The following is a 24,330-nucleotide window of genomic DNA, read 5'->3' on the forward strand; positions in this document are numbered from 1 at the left end:
TTGAAGATGTTCAAATCAAAAAGCTCATCATGAAGATTCCACAAGTTCCTAGCAAGTGTCAAGAAGGAGCTGGAGTTGAACATGCCATGGTGACACCTCATGTACCTCAACATGCATTGAAGATTGGAGGACAAGTCACAAGAGCCAAGACAATGACAAGATGTTCACCCAAGCTGAAGAAGTCCAAGAAAGTGCAAAGGAGCCAAGACATTCCAAGAAGACTCAAGGTTCTTATTTTTACAATGTATTTGGAGTCCTCTTGATTTTTTGTTTAAATGCACTTTCAAAAGGTTTTCAAATGGTTTTTATACTTAACATTTTACATCTCTGAAAACCGAAAAATGTGTTTGAAAACCTTGGACTTAAGCCCAAAGACCATAGCCCAAAAGCCCCTGGATTTTAAAGTTAAAAATGGAATTTCACTCAGGGCCAGTCGACTGCGGGATGGAACCTGGAAATCCAGGCCATCTCGAATTTTATCGGGCCGGGCGACCGGGATGATCCGGGCGACTATGGATGCGTTTCTGTTTCTACAGAAGCAATCCAATTTGGGTCTAGGGTGGGCGATCGCCGTGGGTCGGTCGACCGAGATAGGTTTTTGAGCCAATTTTTTTTAGCAAACAGTTAGCCCTGGCCGGGCGAGCGCCATGTGGCCGGTCGAACGCGATGGTAAGAAATTTGAAAATAAAATAGGGCGCCCGATAAGAGCGGGCGACCGCCGTAGCCCGGTCGACCGCCGCGGTGGAGCAAACTAGCCGTTGGAGCATTTTCTGCTTGACTTTTTCAAGCCAATAATTTACAGTTTTACCCCAAACAGTCATATTTTCAAATACTCTATATATACATAATTAAAATCTATCTCTACAAGCTTTTTGAACATTTGAGAAAGATCAAATCCCATTTCTCTTTGAGCTTAAACATTTTATTTCAAAAGCTAAAAACCTCTTTAATCTTCCATTTCTACATGTTATCAAGAGGCACTCCATAAGGCTTTTCTTTTGCTATTTCTTGGGAGTGTGAGCTTACAAAGTTGTAATCCGCCTATTAAGAGGCATTGAGTGTTTTTCTTTTTATTTGTTCTTCATGAGACAGTCTTCTCTTCGGCCCGTACAGAAAGGTGAAGAAAAGTGTCTCTGATTCGGCCCGTGAAGAAAAGTGAATCATGTGTGAGGGTGTGATTCCCTTGCCAAAGCTTCGTGCGAGGGGCTTCGCTTTGGCCCTTAAGAATGGAAAAGCAAGGGTTTGTTCCCTTTGGAGATGAAGGAGTCGGGTGTACGGCTTCATCATTTTAGTGGAGATCCCAATGAGGTAAACTTGGAAGAGTGGAGTAGGTCAAGTTGTGACCGAACCACTATAAATCTTGTGCCTTGTGGATGCTTACTCTTTTCTCTCTCTCTCTCGCACGTGTGGTGATTGGTAATCTCTAACCTTACTTATGTTTATGCTTTAATTGAACTTGGGTTAGTGAATGCACTAAAGTTAAATGTCTAAACCCTAAATTGCATTATAATATCTATTTGAACAAGGGTTAGCTAAATGTGCATGATTAGAAAATCTAAACCCTAGATTTTATTGATATACCTATTTGAACAAGGGTTAGACTAATTAGTGCTTAATTAAATGGATTAAGTTTTAATCTCCCTTAATTAAGCCTAAAATATCTAATTGACCAATTCACCCCCCCTCTTGGATTGTCACACATGTATTTCATGGTTGATTCATGGTGTGGCAGATTTTCAATGTCAATTGTGGTGTCAGATCTAAATAAGAATTCAACATAAGCCTTTTCTGACATCTACGGCCCGGTTTTAAGAGAGGAGAGAAGCCTACTTTGGGAGGAGTTGGAGGGGTTAGAGGAAGATGGCCTCATCCTTGGTGCCTGGGTGGAGATTTTAATAAAATAAGATCAGTAAGGGAAAGAACGGGATGCTCCCGTTCTAGCCAAAATATGAGAGCCTTTTTAGATTTTATAGCAGCTCATGAGCTGATTGACTTGACTTTGTCGGGAGCCCAATATACATGGTCTAGAAACGAAAGAAAAATCAGTCTTGACAGGTTCCTAATTTGTCCCCGGTGGCTTAACAGTTTTCCCGGGGTATGTCAAGGTACTTTGCAGCACTCGGTCTCAGATCACTGTCCGATCCTATAGGACCAATATTGGAATCGTGGGGCCCCTCACCATTTAGATTTGACTTGGCTTGGTTAGAAGTTCTGAAGATGGAAGAGAAGATGGGAAAATGGTGGAATGGGAATAGAGTAGTTGGAAAAGCGGATGCAGTTATTGGATCAAAGCTAAGATTTGTGAAACAAAAATAAAGGAGTGGAACAACGAGAATGAAAGGGCCAAAAATGAAAGAAAAGTAAGGCTATTATCTTGAATTAAGGACATAATGGAGAACGAAGAAATTGGTCAAGCTAGTGAAGAGGAAGTGGCAAAAGTATGGCTATTAAAGGAGGAACATAATCGCATAGTAATGCAAGATGAAATTTCCTGGCGTAAAATATGAAGAGTAAAATGGCTCAAAGAAGGTGATAAGAACACTGCTCACTTCCATGCCATGGCTGGTGTGCGAAGGAGGGGGAAACGTATAGAAGCAATGGAAGTTAATGGAGTCTTGTCGGAGGATAAGGGGACAATCACTAAAGAGATTGTGGACTTCTACAAAAAAAATTGTATTCGATTGTTAGATGGGATATTCGATTATCTATCTAACGGACCCAAGATCACACGATTTGGACACAGTATGGGCCTTTTTCCGTTAAGGTCTTATGCCGAGATTTGTCCTATTAAGCCACATAATGTTTAAAAAAAATTCACATGTTAGTTTTCTTTTTGTAATTGCTTTATTTAATAAGGATAGGTTTAAAGAGACCTAATACAAGTGGAAACTTATTAATCCTTTTTAAATTAAAATAGGAAACATACACTAAACAAAAAGGAAAAAAATAACATATTAACTCTCCCCTTATTCACGCCAAAACGTGTGCACGCCTCCAAGAGAAACCGAGAGAGAGAGAGAGAGAGCGAGAGAGAGAGAGAGAGAGAGAGAGAGAGAGAGAGGACAAGAGGAGAAAAAGAAAAGAAAAGAAAAGGAGAACAAGAATTAGGATTCTTCGTCGTTTCGATTTTTTTCTTTGAGTAAGTGCCCGAAAAACTATGTTTTTCTTAATTTCTTGTTTAAATTCAAAGTTTTTGCTTTTGTTGATCTTGTTTCAACCTAATTAGAGTTTCTAACAATGTTTTATTGATTTCGTAGCTTTCTTTTGAATCAAGAAACTTATTTTAAATTTTCTTTCTAAGATTTTATGCCTTAAAAATATATGTATTGTATTTTCCTTATGAACTCTAATTTGAGTAATCTAGTATATAGAAGGAATGATTTTTGGATGCTTAAACCCATGCGTGTGATTTCGTGGGGGATTTATCACTGCTTTTAATAAAAATCAGCACTTAAAAGTGGTTGTTTTTCCAAGATTTCATCGAGTACTTGCCCTAAAAAATATATAGGGCAATGATGTTGTTCATAAAAGACACGATACCTAAGTGTGGTATATATGGTTTTTATGGTTGTTTTTCAACAAAATCAGCACAAAAACGGTGTGTTTAAGTGTTGTTCTGTAAAGATTTTGTTGTATATAAATTATATAACTCATGTAAGTTGTTTTATATAATGTATGTGATATATATATATATATAATATCTAAGTCTTATGGTGTTGATTTCCAAGAAAATCAGCAAGTACGGGTGTTTAAATGGGTAACAGTATAAGCATCTTCGATATAATTGTTATACAATATAATTATATGGTATTGCATGAAAGATATAGTATATGTATGCATTATAAAGCCTTAAATGGATGATTTTCAACACCTAAAAGGGTTAATAATCATTTTATTTTGGTTTTCAAAAGAAATCAGATTTATAGATAATAATAGAATATATTATAATAATTTTTTCACAAATAAATCAACACTTAGGTTTAAACTAAAGCCTCAATAAGTTTTTGTAAAGAAAAGGTCGTAAATTTGACATAGTAACGAACAGTGTCTTTTAAGGAAAGAGATTACTTGTAGATTTATGAGTAGGAATACATTTGAAATTGATTTAACGAGTGAAAACTAATAGAATAAGACAAACAAGTTTGGTAGAAAAGAATTGAACACTTGTACGAATGGTAATACGCTTGATATGTAAATTGTACATGGTTGCTTCTCGACTGATACTTAGAGCCATTCACTTCATCTCTTTCTACACTCAAACTCTAAGGCAAGTGATATTAACTCATATAATAATGGTTTCAAGAATGTTTTGTTATTATAATCTCATTTCATATGATAGTACTCTGCCTCCTATTTGTTATCTCTTAGAACTGTTAAATTAATAGTCCATATTCTGAATTGAATAAATTGATGAGAATTGTTGTAGCAATTGAAAATGCTAACCATGACAAGTAGAAATAAAATAAAAACCCCTCATAACAGAGAGGGAAGAGGTACGTATAAATTCATGATACATGCATTGCAATTTAGGATGAGGGAGGCAGGGAGCCAACTATGGGCGAGATGCCAAAAGCCACCCCGAGGAAAGTGTACGACATTGGGCTGGAAATGCATTCGGGTGGGCCTTTTTAAGGAGACCTAGAGAAATCCTAAACAGGGCCGCACCTAATCATGGGTGAGGGTCTTTGATAGTCAAGTGTCAGTGGCCGGTATATATTACCTGAAAATGGAACAATAGAATAAAAGAAAAGAAAAGGGGGATGTGTAATACTGTAAGACCTTGGGGTAGTTATCTCATATGCTTGTGGCATTTTTCATTCATATGCATTCATATTTTTTTGTTGTTTATTTCTACTTGTAGTTGTTTCATCTATGCTAGTTTACTATTCATAGGGAATTTTATTATAATGCAATCTCATTTTTATTTACTCTTATTGTGCGAACCACTAAATGACCTTGCTATTGACTCAGTTATCTCCCTACAGGTTTCGTAGGTGCTGAGGACGGAGATTTGCAAATGAACAAACATGATCAAGCATCATGGGAAGGGGAAGAATCTTCGTAGAGTTTGAGTTAGTGTTGGGAATGACGAGTCCGTCATATCCCGTACTAGTAGGTGATTCTTTTATTTTCAAGAATTGTAGTTATGGAATTTTTAGCCTCATGGAATTAATATGGTAAAGTTTTATCTTGTTCGTCTTGTGGCGTGTCAGCTTGTTACCCTTTTGGGGTAGCGATTCGGATGTTGGGATTTTGAAAAAAAATCATGTTTAAAAATTTGCCCCAAACCTGGGTCGTTACAACTAAGGTTGGAAAAAATCCAAAGGAGATTTCTATCAGGGGGATCTGATGAGAAGAAAGGTATTTCCCTCCTAAAGTGGAAAGAGGTATGCAAGTCTATTAAAACAAGAGGACTTGTGATCCGAAGAATAAAGAAAACCAGCCAAGCGCTGCTAAGCAAGTGGTTATAGAGATTTGGGGACGAGGGGTCACAGTCGTGGGCCAAAGTGATTGAAAGTAAGTGTGGTGCAGAGGCAGGAGGCTGGGAATCAGGGGATAGATTCAGAAAGAAGGGTACCACAATTTGGCGAGATGTGATGAAGTTCAAGACTAAGTTTGCAGAAGGAATAAGGTTTGGAGTATACAGAGGGGATTGCATCAGATTTTGGTGTGAATATGGTGTGCGAATCGGCCTTTGAAGGATTTGTTTTTAGATTTGTATGCAGTTGCAGTAGTAAAAGATATGGTAGTCAAGGAGTGCTTTACACGCAGGGGAAACATAGTGGTCGCTGGACCAAGGTTGCCAGGGCGGGAATCGAAAGCGAGAATCGAAGGCTCCGGGGATGGTTGGGAGCGGGAATCGTGGGTTCGATGTAAATGAAAAGGGAAAATTCTATGGAAGGTATCCTTTCTTGCTACAATATGGGTCCTGTGGAAGGAAAGAAATGCAAGGGTCTTTAAAGGTTATTCAAAGAGATACCTTTTTCCTCTTCAATAAAATAATAGCAATCACTTTCTCTTGGGTGCGAACCATTCCTAGATTGGCATTTGTCTCAGCCTATGATTTATGGTATGGTTATGTTACTTTCCCAAAAATGATTTACGGTATGGTTGGAAAGTGATTTGTAATGGAGTAAGGGAAGAACCCAAAGTGGTCCAAGCATGGGAAGCACCTGTTCAAGGCCTCTTAAAACTTAATTTTGATGGATCAGTATGGGAAATCCGGGCCCTGCCGGAATTTGGGGTGTCTTAAGAGATGATCATGGAAATGTCATATGGGTCTACTCGGGTCCTATAGGAATCACAGATGCAAACGAGGCGGAAGTGTGGGCCATCCACCATGGTATTAAGCTTCTAACCGATGTTGGGCTGGAAAAGGTTGAGATAGAAGGAGATTCAAAGAATGTGATAAGTTGGCCGAGTGAGACACACTCAATTCCATGGAGATTTGCGGATTTTTTTTTAGGAAAACCAAGATAGAGTAGGAGGGGTACATTTAAATGCTTATCGTGTCGAACGGTCTGCAAATGGCGTAGCAGATAAGCTAGCTAAAGATGGGGTATTCAAGGAAAGAGTGGAGCAGTTTGATTATCTCGCCCCTTGATTTTTTCTATTTCTTTTCTCTTGTTATTCTCCTTGTATTATCTATGTTGACCATCCCGGTCTTTTTCTCTATTATTAATATACTATTCATCATTCAAAAAACAAAAAACCTTGACATTACACTATAACAAGCTATTGAAGTTGATATTTTCTATTTTCTCAAAAACTATCATCTTCTCATCTCCTTATTTTGATGGTATTAAAGCAATCAAATTCCTTGAGAACTCTTACTCTGTGATGAAGGAGACTCTTCAAATTTTCTTCAAGCCATATGGTTAATCACTCTAGTAGTATCCTTTTTCTCTCATGGATCTGGTTGTAAAGGTGATGCAGACTAGGCTCCACGAAAGACCATATAGCTTTCTTCAAAAGTCTTGTCCTCTCAGTCGCTCGATTGCATGTTAGGTAAACCGTTTGGAGTGTTTTGTTGGATTGCTTGCGCTAATAAAATTCTTACGGTTGATGTCAACCATTGTGCTTTATGCCTTGTCGATGTCGAGTCAACCGATCATTTGCTCGTTCACTGTGGCTACTCTCCTAAGGTACATCTCGGCCATCCAACAAAGGCCGAGTAACCAGGAGCAAGACGGGATGAAGGAAGCCCCCGGTTAAGAACAGTACTAGTCAAGCGGAGAGGCCAAAGGAGAAAGGCATAAAGATCGACGAAGTATCGGTGACATCTTTCTATAGATCCTGGGAGGAAAATAAAGATGAGGAAATGTGCCATGGAGGGCCCGCGACCAAAATGGGAACCACCACCTTCGGGGAAGCTAAAACTAAACTTCAATGGATCGAGTCTTGGCAACCTTGGACCCATTGGTATTGGAGGATTGTTGACGGCAACTGATAGAAGAACGATTTGGGGGCGTACTCGGGTTTGATTGGTGTAAAAAGACTATAAAGGTGGAGATGCTAGTGTTTTCTTTATACTATTAGGTTGTCGGATCAGATACAAATGGATCAACTTATTATTGAGGGTGACCCCCTCAATGTGATTAGATGGTTGAGAGATGATGCTAGACACCCATGGAGATTAACCGATGCTATAGAGGAGATCCCGGACACCCTAGAGGGCCACTGCATAAACTTCCGACATGCCTGGTGACATGCCAATTCTGATATAGACACTCTAGCATGATCTGGGGCATTAAGGGAGTCATCTACTTTTCTTGACCGCCCCATCTGAGTTTTTGTTTCTGACTTCAGACTATCGGGCTTCACCATTGTTAGCTTTTGCCCCAACTCCCCTTTGTATTTCCTTTATTGTGTTTGTTGTACTTGACCACCTTGGTCATTGGGCTTTGCCCTTTCATTAATAAATTTTTTTACCATTCCAAAAACGACGTCGTAAGTTTACCACTAAGAAAAAATCATTAAGTAAAAGTAATAACTCATACAGGGCACAAAGGTTTCACTATAACTGATAGAGTATTTATGAACTCGTTAACAAATATTTTTAGCAAGCAAAAGGACAAGATATTTGATGTACTCCAAAAAAAGCAGTAAAATTGTTGTAAGACAAATACAATTCATTTCCTTACATGGAAATAGGGGTGTGAAAAATTATAAGAGAAATTTGCATCTTATAAAATACATTGCCAATGACATTTAAGAACTAAATGACAAGCAATTTAGATATGCAAGATAATAAGATTAAAAAATATATAATTTAGGCTTACCTCTACAAAGAGGGATAGAGGCGTCAATATATGGGGTTCATCAGACATCTTGCATTTTTGCTTATCATAACCTCTAGGAAGACTAACAGGATCATGAGGAAAATAAATCTCAACGTCAAAATCCAGAAATCCGCACAACCGTAGCATTTTTAACATTTCTGAATAAATAAGTGAAAGCATAACCGCAGATCCGGAACGGCGAATCAAAACCTGTTCAAAGTTTAATGAGAAAAATAGAACACAACACATTTAAAATGGATTTATGGAATAATGAGCTTCAGAAAAGTAGTAGGAAAAGACCATACCGAATGAAGGTATAAAGCCCGCGTATCCAACTGGTTCATGACTGTGGCTCTCCGGTAACCCTGAAAAAATGGAACCACATATCAGGCAAATTATCAAGGTTTCCCAACATAATCATGAGCTCTTAAGAAATAATGTTGAAATGACCAATAGAAGAACAAATTGAATGCAAATCAGTATATCCATGCAATAAGGAAAATGATTGTGTTACATTGAATCCTCACTACATTCAAGATTAGAAGATTGTCTGTATAGGTAATAATAATAGAAAGCCTGGGAGGGTGCAAATAACCAAGGTTTTAAATATTGGTTTCAGTTTCAGTCATTAGCAAAACAGAAACATTTCGATTTCGAATACAAAATTTCGAGCAAAAATCTTATAAAATCAAGAAACATTCAGTATGCAATCACAGCCGAAATCCAGTTAAGATTCTTCACCACTTGTTTTTTATCTTTTGTCGTTTTTTTAGAAATATCTTAAAGGAATCTGAAATCCCAATAGGGCAACCCAAGAGGGGAGTGAATTGGGTAATTTAAAATTTTGCCTTAAATAAAAAGGTGTGTGAGATTAATCCTAGATTATTCTAACCCTTGTTCAAATATGCTTGATGGAAAATGAAGAAAGAGATATTACCAATCACCAAACAAAAATTAAGAAACAATAAAGGAGGTAGAGAGAAATACCACACAATGAAGACATAAAGATTTATAGTGGTTCGGTCTATCAACAAGACCTACTCCACTCTTCCAAGTTTGTCTCCTTGGGTACTCCACTAATGGTGAGATTCCACTATAGCCGAATCTCCAAGCCGTACAATCACTTATCCGCCTTCGAGGGAACAAACCCTCTTTGCACTGGATTCACCTTTGTTAACGGACCGAATCGTAGACCCTTGATTAAAATCAAGCTTCTCCTTTTTCAAAGGCCAAAGCGTAAAACCCTCTTCACAATCTTGATTCACCTTTCTTACCGGGTCGAATCGAAGACCCTCTTTACAATGAAGAACGAATATTGAAGCACTCTCTTTAGCCTCTTGTTAGGCTTGATACATTAACAATGAAAGCTCACAAGTCTCTCCAAGAATAGAAAACAATGAAGCCTAAGGAGATCTTCTTCAAATAGATGTGCAAGTTCAAAGCTCTTTGAAGAAATCAAAGGATTTGAAGGTTAAAGCTCAGATGAGGTTTTCAATAAATCCAAAAGTTTAAGAATCCATGAGAAAACATCATATTTATAGCCCACTCTGATTGCTCAATGTTTGGGGGTAGTTTGGGCAAGAAAAGACCAAAAACCGGTCAAAAAAGCAACTAGCCGTTATGCCCCAACGGCTAGTTTTTAGCCCAGCCGTGGTAGCCCGCGGGGGTGCCCAGTTGACAGCGGTAGGGCGGTAGCCCGCCGCTGGTCTGCTGGAATTTCAACAAAAAACAGTTTTTCAACCGCTTCTTGTAAAATTCATCTCCCTCATTTCTTATCGGATTTTAATGTTCTTATACTCTACGGACATGACAAAAATGAGAGCTATCTGTTAAAAATATTTTCAAAAAAATTTGAAAATGTTTTGAACCATTTAAATCAGTTTTAAGCTGTTGTTTTCACAATTCAAGTGTTAATGTCATTTCTTTTCATTTGTAAACTTTGGTTAGCACTTGGGCTTTCGTTCTTGGGCTATAGACTTTTATTTTAATAACAGTTAGGACCTTTGAAAATGATTTTACACGAAATACAAATAGGTTTCAAGGTTGGTTTTGAAAAAGGATTGAAAAACACTTTGAAATGCAAAACCAATTGAAAAAGATCACCAATACAATCTATAAAGTCAAACTACTTAGCACCTTGATCGTATTGGCTTCAAAGGTCTTCCTTGGACTTTTGGCTTGTAAGTGAACACTTGAGAATGCTTTGGTACATGTGACTTCTCTTCTTGAATGAATCTTCACTTTTGAGGCATGAGAAAGTCACCAACACTTTGTTCAACTTCAAGCTCCTCTTGGCATATGCTAGGCATGCTTGTGGGATCCTCAACTTGAGTTCTATGCTTGGACATCTTCCAAAGATGGTTCCTCCAATGTGCGCAAGCTCTCTTAGTTCCTTTGCGCATGTTCATCCTCAATCCTTGTGTCGTGTTATATTGTGTAATGGCGATATGAAATATGAAGTTTCTGTTTAAGGCACAACACTCCAAAGCAACACATTAGTCCATAAAGGCTAATCAATTTGGGTTTGCTAGCATCAAAACAAGAAGGTAAAGGTGAATAGTTGAACCCATGGGAACCCTTGGGCTAATATTCTTCCCATTTTTTATGATGGCAAACCAAATTGATTAGGAGGTAGGAGATATCAAAAGAATAGACAAATAATATCAAAGAGATATAAAATGAAGTGTAACACCCCCCCTCACAATATGCATAAGTGCAAATCATCAATATAAAGCATGTAGTGCATATAAACATGGACTTCCTAATAAATTCCAAAATTTTCCCCCTTTTGGCAGCAGCAAAAAGGGAGGTTTCAACGGTGAAAGCTCAAACTAATATGCCAAGATGTGCAATAAGCACTCCCCCTATCTACTTATCATGAATATGGTGTGCTCAAAGTGAATAATGCATGATAAGAATAAAGCACCATAAGTAAGTAAGATATCCACCCCGTTTTGTTTATTGTTTTTTTTTTTTTAGGTATGCAAGTATAGACAACTTAAGCATAACTAAAGGGTGTTGAGCAATATAACGATTCTAAACACAACCCTATGAAGCATATGAACACAAAAGATTTGACAGTTAAGCACTCCCCCTAAATTTTGCTATGCATGAACATAGATCAATCAAGGCATGGCATAACAAGTGAAGTAATTGAGAAGATATGACATTTGAAGGTTCTATTAAGAAACTATGGTGATTATAAGGAAATCAACTTGAATACACATGATAGGAATAGGGACAAGCAAAAACACAGAGATATGATTGGAATTTGCAAGATAGTACTACGTTTGGTCCTATGTAGAGCAATGCAAGATGGGCACAGGAAAATGGAAACAACAAAGTAACCTTGTGGCCCATGAAATATGAATGATAAAACATTTTGAGCTCTCCTAATGCTTATCATAAAAGATTTAGCAGGAAGCATTGAGTACAGTGTATGACAAGCAGTTTTTTTTTCGATATACAAGATTTGCATTACAAGCACAACTAATAAGGGAATGAACATTGTGAGCATATCACTATGATCCATATAAACATAAAGATGGGACACTTTAGCTCTCCCCCTAAGTATTTGTCATTGGCCTTGGATAAACCCATAAGGCAAGGCATGACAAGGCAAAATGGCTAAGGATATGACAATAAGGGATTGGACAATGTATCTTATCATGGTGAGTGATGTACTGAACTTCAAAAGCACATGATAAGAGTGAAGATTCATAGGATATAGGATTGATCAAGTAAGATAAGATCCTATGAATAAGATTTCAAGGATTTGCAATATAAGGCACAAAGATAGAAACTTATGAATGGCAAATGTGATAACTGTCATGAGGCCATTCAAGATAAGTTTGAAGCCTAATAAAGATATACACTGAGGCTCAGGCTATGGGCTTTTATTATAAATGAGAGATGATCTCAGAATAAAGGCATGAGACAAGCCCCAACTACAACACAAATTGAGTAATGGGGCTCCAAATGAGTGTACTTTTCATATGTAATGTAATATACATATCAAACAACATATGATAAGAAAGAAAGATGACATATACTACATATATAGCTTCCCCTTTGTTAGAGACTCATACAGAGTATAAATCCAAAGGGCTGTCCAATACAGAGTCACCAAGGATTTGTGAAGTGAATAGTTAAAAAACAACCCTTGGGCTACAATTACATGTTTGCTAAGGATACTCAAATGATATCAAGTGAGGTGATGAGACATCCTAGCAACACATGTTCCTCCTAACTATGTGCAAATAATATATATATACATAATAATTCAAGGCACATATGACTTATCATGATACCGTTCTTTCAAAAGAAGGCATGAGCACCAATTAAATCGCTTTTAACTTTAAAGTTTAACATCTTACCATGTAGCTAATACCATACAAGGGTTGATATATATAGAGAGTGCTATACTTTTTATCAAATGAACTACACACCTAGCAAAGCTAATTATGACAAGTATTTAAGAATCTATCATAGGATAAGCAACTCTATTCTATTGTTATGACAATTAGTTTTTTTAAATTTTCCTATAGAAGCAAGCTAGTTGTTATCTTTTTAGGGAATGCTCATTTTCGTTTTCATTTTTATTTTCCTATTCCCTATTAGCTTGTTAGATGTGTTTTGATGGATTAAGTCCAATTAAATAATTAAGTTTGATTATCAAAACACATTCATTTCAATCTTTCCCCTTAAAGCCAATTATGCACATAATTCAACTTTGAGCACACTTTTGGCTTTTTAGGCATAATCTCATGATTTTAATGATGATCACAATTTGCAATGAACTCATGAGATACAAGTTTGAGTATTTTTAGATTTCTCATAATATCAAATCTCTCAAACTCTAATGGTGATCTATTATAAGAATATTTGAATATTAATATACATAGATCACATGTATAGGCATAGTGTATATATATATATATATGACTTTAGATCACATGCCTCTCATTTAGTGGATTTTAATAATCATCTCTTTTAATAATTCCACTTGATTTTGAAGTTCACATAACAAGAATGTTTCAAGTTTAATTACTTTGTGAACTGATCAATGTCATATGGATAATATATATAGATGACAAATATCAAACACATTCCATAATGACAATGTGTTCCAATGTGCACACCTTGAGATTTTAACTAAATTTTCATTTTTCTTATGCACATAAGTTTGGTGTGAAGGGTTTAAGATAATCAAAGTTTCTTAGCACTTCACATCCTTTAATCAAATTTCACTTGTTTGTTTGTTTGAGGCTCAACTTAGAGTTCTTTTCAACAAGTGATTCCATCATATGGTTTGCATGTCAAAGATGAATGACAAGTCAAGGTTATGGACGTGCTATATATGACTTAGTTCAATCAGGATGAATCATGATTCTCTCATTGAACTAAGTCGCATTTGCAACTTCCCTTATCAAGAATGTGACATGTTCTTAAGGGCCAAGATTTTCATGAGTAATCATGGGAGAGAGAAACCTTGGGCAAATGCAATCAATTTCACTTATGAACCCCTTAAGATTTTAACCAAGTGATATACCAACACTTAGACTAAAGAGCATGATCATATCATTAAAAGAGAGTGTACTCTATTATTCACCGTAACATGAGTTTATAAAAATCAACACAATATATCATGTTATCAATGATATGAACACCTAAATATAGATGCATATAGATAAACCAAGATAAGCATATTTGTATCTATAATACATTTTCAAAAAAATGTGATCGTTAAACACTAATAGCTAGACATATGGTTTTCAATAATTATACAATATCCAGTATAATATTTAATTGATTTATCATTTTAGCACTAGCTAACTAGATACATATCAAGCATATGATATCTAGCATACAAATAATTCAACATGATATAACCATTAAGCACAAGTATACACTAAATACAAGAAGTGAAGTACCTAGAGAACCTTTTTTCAATAGATATGACAATTATAAGCACAAACAACTAGATGCAAAGATATCAATCTACTTGGAAAGTATAGCATCTAGAATATAAAGTTACAAAAGATATAGACTATCAAGCGCATGTGAGATACAAAGTGATGATCAACTTCAAATGCATGTATCTTCTTAATGTTTTTCAAAAGATCTTATAATATAAGCACAAACCCCTAAATCTAAAATACAATCATGATTGAGATTCAAGTGAGGGGTTTTGGAACCTAAACCATCTTGGGTCCAACCAAGTTTGTGTGATGTAATAAATCTTTTCTAACCCACACAAACTTAGAGCTCTTTACAAATCTAAATTTACACTTAGATTTGTAATGTCCAAATCTACCACAATAATTACAAGATATATATGAATAAGTAGATAAACAAGATGAACCACAAGAATGCTCAGAAAGATGTTTATCTTTTTCTTCCTGTAACTTGTGGTAATCTAAGATTAGTTCTTCATTTTTAATCTTCATCTCATTGATTTCTTCTTTTACAACATTTAATTCATGAGATGAGTTTATCTTAAGTTCTTCTTTTAATTTCAATTCCTCTATTTCTTTTTCCAATTTCTTATTATTTTCAATTAATTCATTTTTCTCATCTAATAAATCTTGATAATCTTTTTTCGATTCTAATAATTCATTAGAAATAGAGGTAAGAGAGTGTTGGACTTTTTCATTTTTTGAAAGTTCAATATTTAAGGCCTCCTTATTTGGAGTTTCATAAGATATACTATTATTTGCATTCTCCAAAACAATAAGACACATTGCATCAAAATTGTTTTCAAGTTTAGACCATATTTCATTAGAATTTTTACAAGTAGAAATACTATCAAATAAATATGGCGGTAAAGCACAACATATGGCACTAACAGCTTAAGAGTTTAAGGAAAATAATTTTTTGTCACATTCAGTTACTCTCTTAGATTTACATAGTGTGAATCCATTTTCAATAATTTTTAATAAGTCATTATCTAGACCCTTTAGATATGACCTCATTTGGATCGATCAAGATCCAAAGTCGGTTCCATAAAATCTAGGAAGTCTATATGCCATTAGGTTGCCAATGGATCTTTCTCTTGTAGGTTTTTGAATCAAAAACCTCTTTAAGAGCCTTAGCTATGATACCAAATGAAATCCCAATAGGGCAACCCAAGAGGGGGGTGAATTGGGTAATTTAAAAATTTTGCCTTAATTAGAAAGGGTGTCTGAGATCAATCCTAGTTTATTCTAACCCTTGTTCAAATATGCTTGGTGGAAAATGAAGAAAGAAATATTACCAATCACCAAACAAAAATAAGAAACAATAAAGGAGGTAGAGAGAAATACCACACAATGAAGACACAAAGATTTATAGTGGTTCGGTCTATCAACAAGACCTACTCCACTTTTCCAAGTTTGTCTCCTTGGGTACTCCACTAATGGTGAGATTCTACTATAGCCGAATCTCCAAGCCGTACAATCACTTATCCGCCTCCGAGGAAACAAACCCTCTTTGCACCGGATTCACCTTTGTTAACGGGCCAAATCGTAGACCCTCGATTACAATCAAGCTTCTCATTTCTCAAAGGCCGAAGCGTAAAACCCTCTTCACAATCTTGATTCACCTTTCTTACCGGGCCGAATCGAAGACCCTCTTTACACTGAAGAACGAATATTGAAGCACTCTCTTTAGCCTCTTGTTAGGCTTGATACATTAACAATTAAAGCTCACAAGTCTCTCCAAGAATAGAAAACAATGAAGCCTACGGAGATCTTCTTCAAATAGATGTGCAAGTTCAAAACTCTTTGAAGAAATCAAAGGATATGAAGGTTAAAGCTCAAATGAGGTTTTCAATAAGTCCAAAAGTCTTAGAATCTATCAGAAAACATCATATTTATAGCCCACAATGATTACTCAATGTTTGGGGGTAGCTTGGGCAAGAAAAGACCAAAAACGGGTCAAAAAAACAACTAACCGTTATGCCCCAACGGGTAGTTTTTAGCCCAGCCGCGGTAGCCAGCGGAGGTGCCCGGTCGACCGCGGTAGGGCGGTAGCCCGCCGCTGGTCTGCTGGAATTCCAACAAAAACCAGTTTTTCAACCGCTTCTTGTAAAATTCATATCTTCCTCGTTTCTTATCGGATTTTGATGTTCTAATACTCTACGGACATGAGAAAAATGAGAGCTATCTGTTAAAAATATTTTTAAAAATATTTGAAAATGTTTTGAACCATTTAAATCAGTTTTAAGCTGTTGTTTTCACAATTCAAGTGCTAATGTCATTCCTTTTCATTTGTAAACTTTGGTTAGCACTTAGGCTTTCGTTCTTGGGCTATGAACTTTGGTTTTAATAACATTTAGGACCTTTGAAAATGATTTTACACGAAATACAAATAGGTTTCAAGGTTGGTTTTGAAAGAGGATTGAAAAACACTTTGAAATGCAAAACCACTTGAAAAATATCTCCAATACAATCTATACAGTTAAACTACTTAACACCTTGATCGTATTGGCTTCAAAGGTCTTCCTTGGGCTTTTGGTTTGTAAGTGAACACTTAAGAATGCTACATGTGACTTCTTTTCTTAAATGATTCTTCACTTTTGAGGCATGAGAAGGTCACCAACACTTTGTTCAACTTCAAGCTCCTCTTGGCATATGCTAGGCACACTTGTGAGATCCTCAACTTGAGCTCTATGCTTGGACATCTTCCAAAGGTGGTTCCTCTAATGTATGCAAGCTCTCTTAGTTCCTTTGCGCATGTTGATCCTCAAGCCTTGTGTCGTGTTGTATTGCGTAATGGCGATATGACATATAAAGTTCCTGTTTAAGGTACAACACTCCAAAGCAACACATTAGTCCATAAAGACTAATTAATTTAGGTTTGCTAGCATCAAAACAAGAAGGTAAAGGTGAATAGCTGAACCCATGGGAACCCTTGGGCTAACAGAATCTCATTGTTCTTCTCTTTTCTGCGCATGAAGTTAATTTTTGTCAGGGTTTCTGTCGAAGTGTCAACATTACGACACAAACATTGCTTTTTTATCTGAGAAGTTGCATGTTTTGCATATTTTCAACCAAAACACTAACGAAATTCAGAAATTTCAGAATAAAATCTGGTATTTTTTTAATCAAATGAGATTTCGTAAGTAGCAGCCGAAATCAAAATATTTCGGCCGAAACAAAATGTTTGCACCAAAGTTCAAAACCAATAAAAGAAAAAGATCACTAGCTCCCTTAACCTCCCACATGTTAATATTCAATAGCTTGGGACACAATGAATTCCCAACATTAATTGTTGTGCATACGGAAACAATATTTATTTTTCTTAAACTAATACCCCCAATGTTAATGACTCGAACTCTATTTTACGGTTTAGAAATATGTGCCAAAAATGATTTTATCGTATTCACTAAATTGAATCTACTCTACACTATAATCACTTTTAATTTCAATAGTTGTGTAAGAATGCAAAACAGGAATCATCATATTATAATCATTAATTCACAGCCCTATATGGTCCAATAGGAGTCGTTGTGAGCCCAGGAGATAGGTTGAACCTCATGATCCAAACAACCAAAGCAAACTCTTCGACACAACTTCTAAGTCAAAACAAGGTGGCGGATAAGGTCCTCCCTGAAAAAAGGAGGAAAAATTGCTTGACATTTTTCCTCCAGGGCCCCCAAAGAGGAAGAATGAACCTCTTTTTTCTGACACCTACCATGACTTCTGTAGAAAGAAAATCACAAGAGTTAGACTTGGTTGCACCTCGAGGAGTGTGCATTATCAAAATTGGGGCACAAGTTCTCTAGGGAAACCCCAAGTAAGCATCAGGCTCCTCCCTTTCGATCAAAGGCGAACCAATTATCTCAATAACAGATGGACTGAGAGGAATAAAGCTAGGCAAACATCCAAATCTATTGTCTCATAACATAATTTATACTGGTAATATTTTGTGCAGTCTTTCAAAATGCGGACGCAGGTCAAAACACTGCTGAAGAAAATCCAAGTCGACTTGGCACGACGTGGTCAGGTACTCAAATGAGGCGACTGAATACTCAATCGCAAGGTTTGAAATTTTGGTCTCGGTTTCAGTTTCAGCCTCAACCGAAAATGAAATTTTGGTGGCAATTTCGGGTTCGGTGGAAATTTCAAAGTAAATCTTATAATTTCGGCCGAAATTTTTAAATTTCGGTTTCGATTTTTATATCTCGATCCCTGCTGAAATCTGAAATTCCAACTTCCAGATTTCGAACGAAATTTAAAACCATGCTCAGTCGGAGTAGTCATAATTCGAGAGAGTCAAAGGAGTTTTTATTGACTCTTCAAGGCAAAACGTGGAACACGGCGGCAAAATGTATAACATGACCAAGGTACAAGGGAGTCGACTCGTGGGTGACCATGACGACGAGGGGGGGTTTTAAAACTACGATTTTTTGAGTTGTCTTCCCAATAGAAGACTTTTATTTGTAAATATCAAATATATTTATATAAACCATACTATAATGATTTCTAAATGTACTATGATATAAGAAATTACGATTTTAAAATTGGTTATAGTATCTTCCTATCTTCCTATATTTAGGGATCTTTGTTCTAAGTGCTCCATGTGCATAGTTACAAGAAGTTTCCTAGTAGGATGGTTAGCTTGCTTTCACTGAAGCTCACTTTAGAGAAGTGATGTATTCTAGCATCCCACATTTAGTGGAATCGTGCATCCTACACGCTCCTCTTAATCAATAGTATGCCTCTCATTTAGGTGAATATTTTCGTAAAACAATGTTCTATTGTTTAGATAATGTTGGAGGAGTGTATTTAAAACTTATAAACTCATCTTAAGTTTCAAATAAAACTTCTTTCGAGGTGGCTAACATTAGGACATTTTAAGTTTCAAATAAAACTTATGTCGAGGTGGCAAATGTCGTCCCAAGCTAGGTCTGAGAACGACCTGCTCAGTCCGATTTTAAAAGAGTGTTAACTCGGTTGGACAGTTGCTTGGCCTGGCCTGCCATGGCGACCTAAATCTTAGGGACCACCCTGGGCTAGGTATGAGACCGACCTGCTCGGTCAGACTTTAGGCTCTAAAGCCTGAGTCATTGGACCGTTGTCCTGACCTGCCATGCTGACATAAAGCCTGGGACCACCCCGGGATAGGTCTGAGATCGACCTGCTCGGTCAAGTCCTAAAACCTGGGTCCTAATTCAGGTTAGCCTGACCTGCCACGTGACACTTTTCCCACCAATCTCCCAGGAAGTTTTTTGTTCCACAAAAATCCCAAGAACCAAAAAAAATCTGGCAACCAAACGGAGCATAAAGGAAGCAAGGTAGAGAAGTGAAGAAAAAATGAGGACCTCAACCCCTTTTATAGACCTTTAGCAAATGACCAACGGCCCAGATTGCGATAGTTCACCGCCCGGCCTAAGATCGTGCCACGTGGCATCACGGGACCGGGCACTGAGAGAGAACACGGATTGCGATAATTCTACTTCCTGGCGGAGTTGACGGTTCAAATTCCATGATAAGTTGCACGTCGGGGGGCACGTCAGTTGTTTCAATTCAGTTGACCGAGCTAATACCCCGATGTGCACAAAATGACAAAAAACTCCAGCTGGGTCCCAACGGCCCGGGGGAGGGGGGGACGTCGATTGTTTTAGTTCGGTTTGCCAAGCTAAATACGCCGACGTACACAAAACAACAAAAACCTCCGGCTGGGATCAAACGACCGGGGGGCCCACGTCAGCCGTTTCAGTTCGGTTGGCCGAGCTAAATACGCTGACGTGCAAAATACGTCAAAAACCTGCGGCTTAGTCACAACGCTGGGACACGTATGGACCCCGACCAGTGGTGTAACTGGATATACTTTGAGCTTGACCAGTAGTGAAACTGGCTATAATTGACCCTTTTTAGTGGTGTGACTGGTTATATAACTATGTGTGCCTATTAGCTTTGAACATAAATCACATCTCTATGTGTGCCTACGGGCTTTAAACATGAAAGTATATCTGAAAATGACATAAGATAGTATGTATATGATACTATAACCAGTAGCAGATTATGATACACTGCTAGATTATTGTATTGCTTACAAGCTTTATGCTTATGTGCTCGATGTTGCACATTTCAAATCCTGAGTAGTTGGCCGCCTATGAGCCATTCCTGCAGAGACTGTATTCAAAGAGAGAGTGTGTTGTACCCTTAGAAGCACGAAACGGGTGCGAGTTCGGGGGCGGGGAAGCGTGGGGTCTAGAAGAGTCTAAGTTTAGGAGCGCCATGGGAGCGTGTATATAATATGTTTTTTATATATCTTTCAAAATTCAAGTACATAAAAAAATAATAGTTTCTAACCATTTTCATACGTATCTTTCAAAATTTAAGTACATAAAAAAGCAGTAATTTTTAACCATCTTCACTATCTTCATTTACGTGCACTCGTTCCCCGTGCCTTCTGAAGATGCACAAGCCTTTGTACCTACTCCAATGAAGTACTTTGAAGAGTTGGAGGAGTTTGATGCAAGGAAGTTGGTGATGGTGAGACTTATGAAGTAGTATAAGCAGGCTCGGAGCGTCATGGGAGCGATTCCCGTCTCTTTTGGCGTCGCGCTCCCTGGAAGCTCCTTCCTAAAGAGCACCGAATCGAGGTTCCGAGGTGGGAGACTGGGAGCAGCACCCCGAGGGAAGATTCCTACTTCTAAGGTTGTACCATACTATATAGTGAGAATGGTTCTGTACATGTATTTTATTTATCTCTGTCAATGTAATGAGAACCTAGGAAGTTGTATATAAATGATAGAAAGTTTCTTTCATTTCCTGTCTTTTAGTTATTTGTGGATATTATGTTTCTTCCATGTTTTCTGAATGTTTATATGTTCAGAGGCCTTGCACCCTTGTCGGGTTTGCCTAGCGAGCGTGCGGCGCCTGCCACGTGCCTCGAGGATCCTGGGTTGGAAGCGTGACAGCACATCAACTGTTTCAGTTCGGCTGGCCGAGCTAAATACACTGATGAGCACAAAACGACAAAAAACTCCAGTTAGGACCCAATGGCCGGGGCAGGTCGGGCGTTTGAGTTCGATTGGCCGAGCTAAATATGCCCACGTGCACAAAAAGAAAAAAACCTTTGGCTGGGTCCCAACAGCCGGGGGACGCATCGGTTGTTTTAGTTCGATTGGCTGAGCTAAATACGCCGACATGCACAAAACGACAAAAACCTCCGACTGGGACCCAACAGTGGGGAAGGGCATGTCAACTGTTTTAGCTCGTACAACCTAGCTACGTACGCCGATGTGCACTAAACGACAAAACATCTGACTAGGTCCAAGCGGCCAGATGGCAACTCAGCCTGTGCAGCTCATAGATCTAAACTACATACGCCGATGTGTGCAACATAACAAAGCGCCACCTCAGCATAAGCACTTTGGTCCATCTTTTCAGCCAGCCAGGTGGTATAGAAGGGAGGCCGACCTGATCACGCCCAAGGGGCCTATGGTGCCATACCGTCTGCCCTGACGATTCAGGCCCACTCAACTCCGTGCCTTAGTACGGACATCGTCTAGGGGAGGAACTTGGGCCGTTTTTTGGGAATTCGAGTTGCGCTTTTACCTTAAAATCGGGTCGTTTACGTGTTGATTCCAAACATTTTTAGCAAAAAACTCAACCCGACCCGATCCAAGTTACACCCCTAACATCGTCAAGGAGTCTCACCCTTTATCTCTCGGACGACCCAGTAACTACGAAGGTGCTGCTACTTCCTCAGCCCGAACCGGCCTAAGGAAGTGGGGGGCATCTGATGGGGGTAAAAATAACCACCCAACCGGACTCTGACGCTTGTCCAGGGGTAAAGGGGTAATTCCACACCCCACATGTGGAAACCCTAGAAACCCTAAAACACAACCCCAAAGCCAGCCGTCAAAGGCAACTCTAGAAACCTGGTATTACGGGAAACCCAACAGCTAAAGGATATCTATGGTATCATGTATTCCAAGAATCCAACCTTACTCAGAGGAAAATCCTGTGAACTTATCTAATCCGGGAAACAAGTCCAACCAATCAGGAAAAATTCCTCCAGAGGCAACTTTCCTTCCTTCCCCAAGGCTCTCCATCTATATAAACCACTCGAAGGCTCAAAGGTACGGGTTCCACAACCACCATTTTCTAGCATTCTTTACGTATCTATTGCAGTGGCTGACTTAGGCATCAGAGGGCCTTCCCGAAGAACAATCTGCTAATGGTCTTCTAACCGTTTGTTCGTGGGTACAGGCAGCGCTTCCTCCCCTTCGTAGCCCCCTCAGAGTTCACCCAGGTTTTGGCCGCAACATCTCCAAAAGCTTAAGAGGTTAGAGTTGGTGTTGTTTAATCATTTATAGTTCAACACATAAATTTAGAACACCAGCTAAACAACCACAGACGCCGACAAGTTATTCATTAAATTGCGACACCACCAGTCAAATAATAGGAAAAAGTCACTGACTGCCTGGACATGTCGATTCAAACCTCAAGGACTGGTGAAAAGAAACCAATCCAATAAAGGAACTTAAAACTCATTCGTTCACCACATCTAGTAGAAGCAGAGCAGCAAAGCAGAGAATCAAGGATGCAACATACCTGATGAACATAGAAGTACCTCTCCAGATTCCCAAGGAAAATCTCAGGAGAAGATCCAGAGGGGGGAATGTAGAGAGGGCAAAAGGCCATGGAAAGATCGTCCAACCGATCGACAAAAGCATCGACAGGAAGTGGGACCGATGAGTGAGAAACTAGGGCATCATCCTCCGCCGCAATGTAAAGAGCGGCCTTCCCCAAATCGACCCCTCTGTTGATGCTAATACTCGTCTCCCTCTCTATACCAGAAAGCCGCTGGATCTGAGAGCAGAAACCCTCCCTCGCTGTCTGCTCCATCATTTAGGGTTCATCAGAATGAAAGGAATTTCGAAGAAAAAAATTAAGCAAAGAGGAAATTTAATTCTCACTCTGGCATGGTTGATGTCAATCCCAGAAGCTTCTAGGGCATCATGGAGGACGAATTCGAGGCTGTGGTTGGGGAGTTTATCGGAACAGCTTCGACAGAGAAAAGGAGAAGTGAAGCGGCGGTATTTGGGGTGTTTGGAGGAAGATGACAAAATAACGGGAGAAGAGGTTGAAGCAGTGTATGTTGAGCAATTCATCCCTGCTAGCTGAGACACAATTGAGAGAGAGAGAGAGAGAGAGCATGAGTTGAAAAACGGTGGGAGAAGGGTGGGAATTATTTCATTATTTTTCACGTTTTCTATTTTACGAGAAATTATATGATGCCGTACCACCCTTGATATTTGATCCAACAGCAGCCTCTTAAAAAGTAGGCTGCTGTTGGATCAAATAACAAGGGCGGCAGGGGTCTGCCTGACCCAGCTTACCCATAAAAAAATAATAATAATAACAAGGGCGGTACCGTTTTGACGGTACTCGACGGTCGGGCACCATGTAAAAACTCTGTATTTATAGGGAGATGCTATCCCCCTCCCCGAATGGTTCACTTTAACTTTCTTCTTTGCAACGTTAAGGGGATTTTATCCGTCATGGGGGAAATATCAATTCCCTTATTTTTCATGTTTTGTATTAATTAACTAGTAAAAATCCACGAGCAATGCACGTGCAATATTTTATAGTAATTTTGACTTTTTTTGTTTTAAAAATTAGTCTCCTTAAAAAATTTCCAATTTTTCAATTTTTAATTTCCTACTTACGTTTGGTTGATTCCAATTAAGAGGGAATATTTTAAGACATCATTCAAATTACTTAAATTGTCCAACCAGATTTGGAGTGAGGATTCAGAGCCTTGTGTTCGAAGCTCTCCAAGGAATAGAACCAAAAATAGGGATTACTCTTCCAAATAACAATGAAAAGTGTTTAAACAATAAGATGATAATAAAGCTGGATCCCTTCAAATTTATGATAAATAAAAACATATAACAGTATCAGCATAAAGAAATATAATCTAGAAACTATTCATATAGCAAAAAAGATACGAACGAATAAAAAGATTTAGAGGAAAGAAAAAGAAATTACAGTAGTGGAATGTGAAACATGACAATGATTAGAAATGAAATTAGAGAGTAATTAAC

General features: G+C 38.1%; 1 protein-coding gene across 1 annotated transcript in view; it reads right to left on the reverse strand.

The window, feature by feature from the left end:
- Positions 1 to 23,484, reverse strand: part of LOC143852742 (uncharacterized) — a 41,042-nt gene extending 17,558 nt beyond the window's left edge. The window contains exons 1-4 of the mRNA XM_077362318.1: positions 23,200 to 23,484; positions 22,835 to 23,119; positions 8,588 to 8,647; positions 8,283 to 8,492 (exon numbers count right to left, since the gene is read on the reverse strand). Of these exons, the coding sequence (XP_077218433.1) occupies positions 8,283 to 8,492; positions 8,588 to 8,647; positions 22,835 to 23,119; positions 23,200 to 23,394 (750 nt within the window). The 5' untranslated portion in view covers positions 23,395 to 23,484. The remainder of the gene's footprint in view (positions 1 to 8,282; positions 8,493 to 8,587; positions 8,648 to 22,834; positions 23,120 to 23,199) is intronic.
- Between the last annotated feature and the right edge of the window lie 846 nt (positions 23,485 to 24,330).

This window comes from Tasmannia lanceolata, unplaced genomic scaffold (genome assembly GCF_043159265.1).
Source record: "Tasmannia lanceolata isolate RefF3 unplaced genomic scaffold, GAP_Taslan_0.1 ptg000019l, whole genome shotgun sequence".
NCBI classification, from domain to species: domain Eukaryota; kingdom Viridiplantae; phylum Streptophyta; class Magnoliopsida; order Canellales; family Winteraceae; genus Tasmannia; species Tasmannia lanceolata.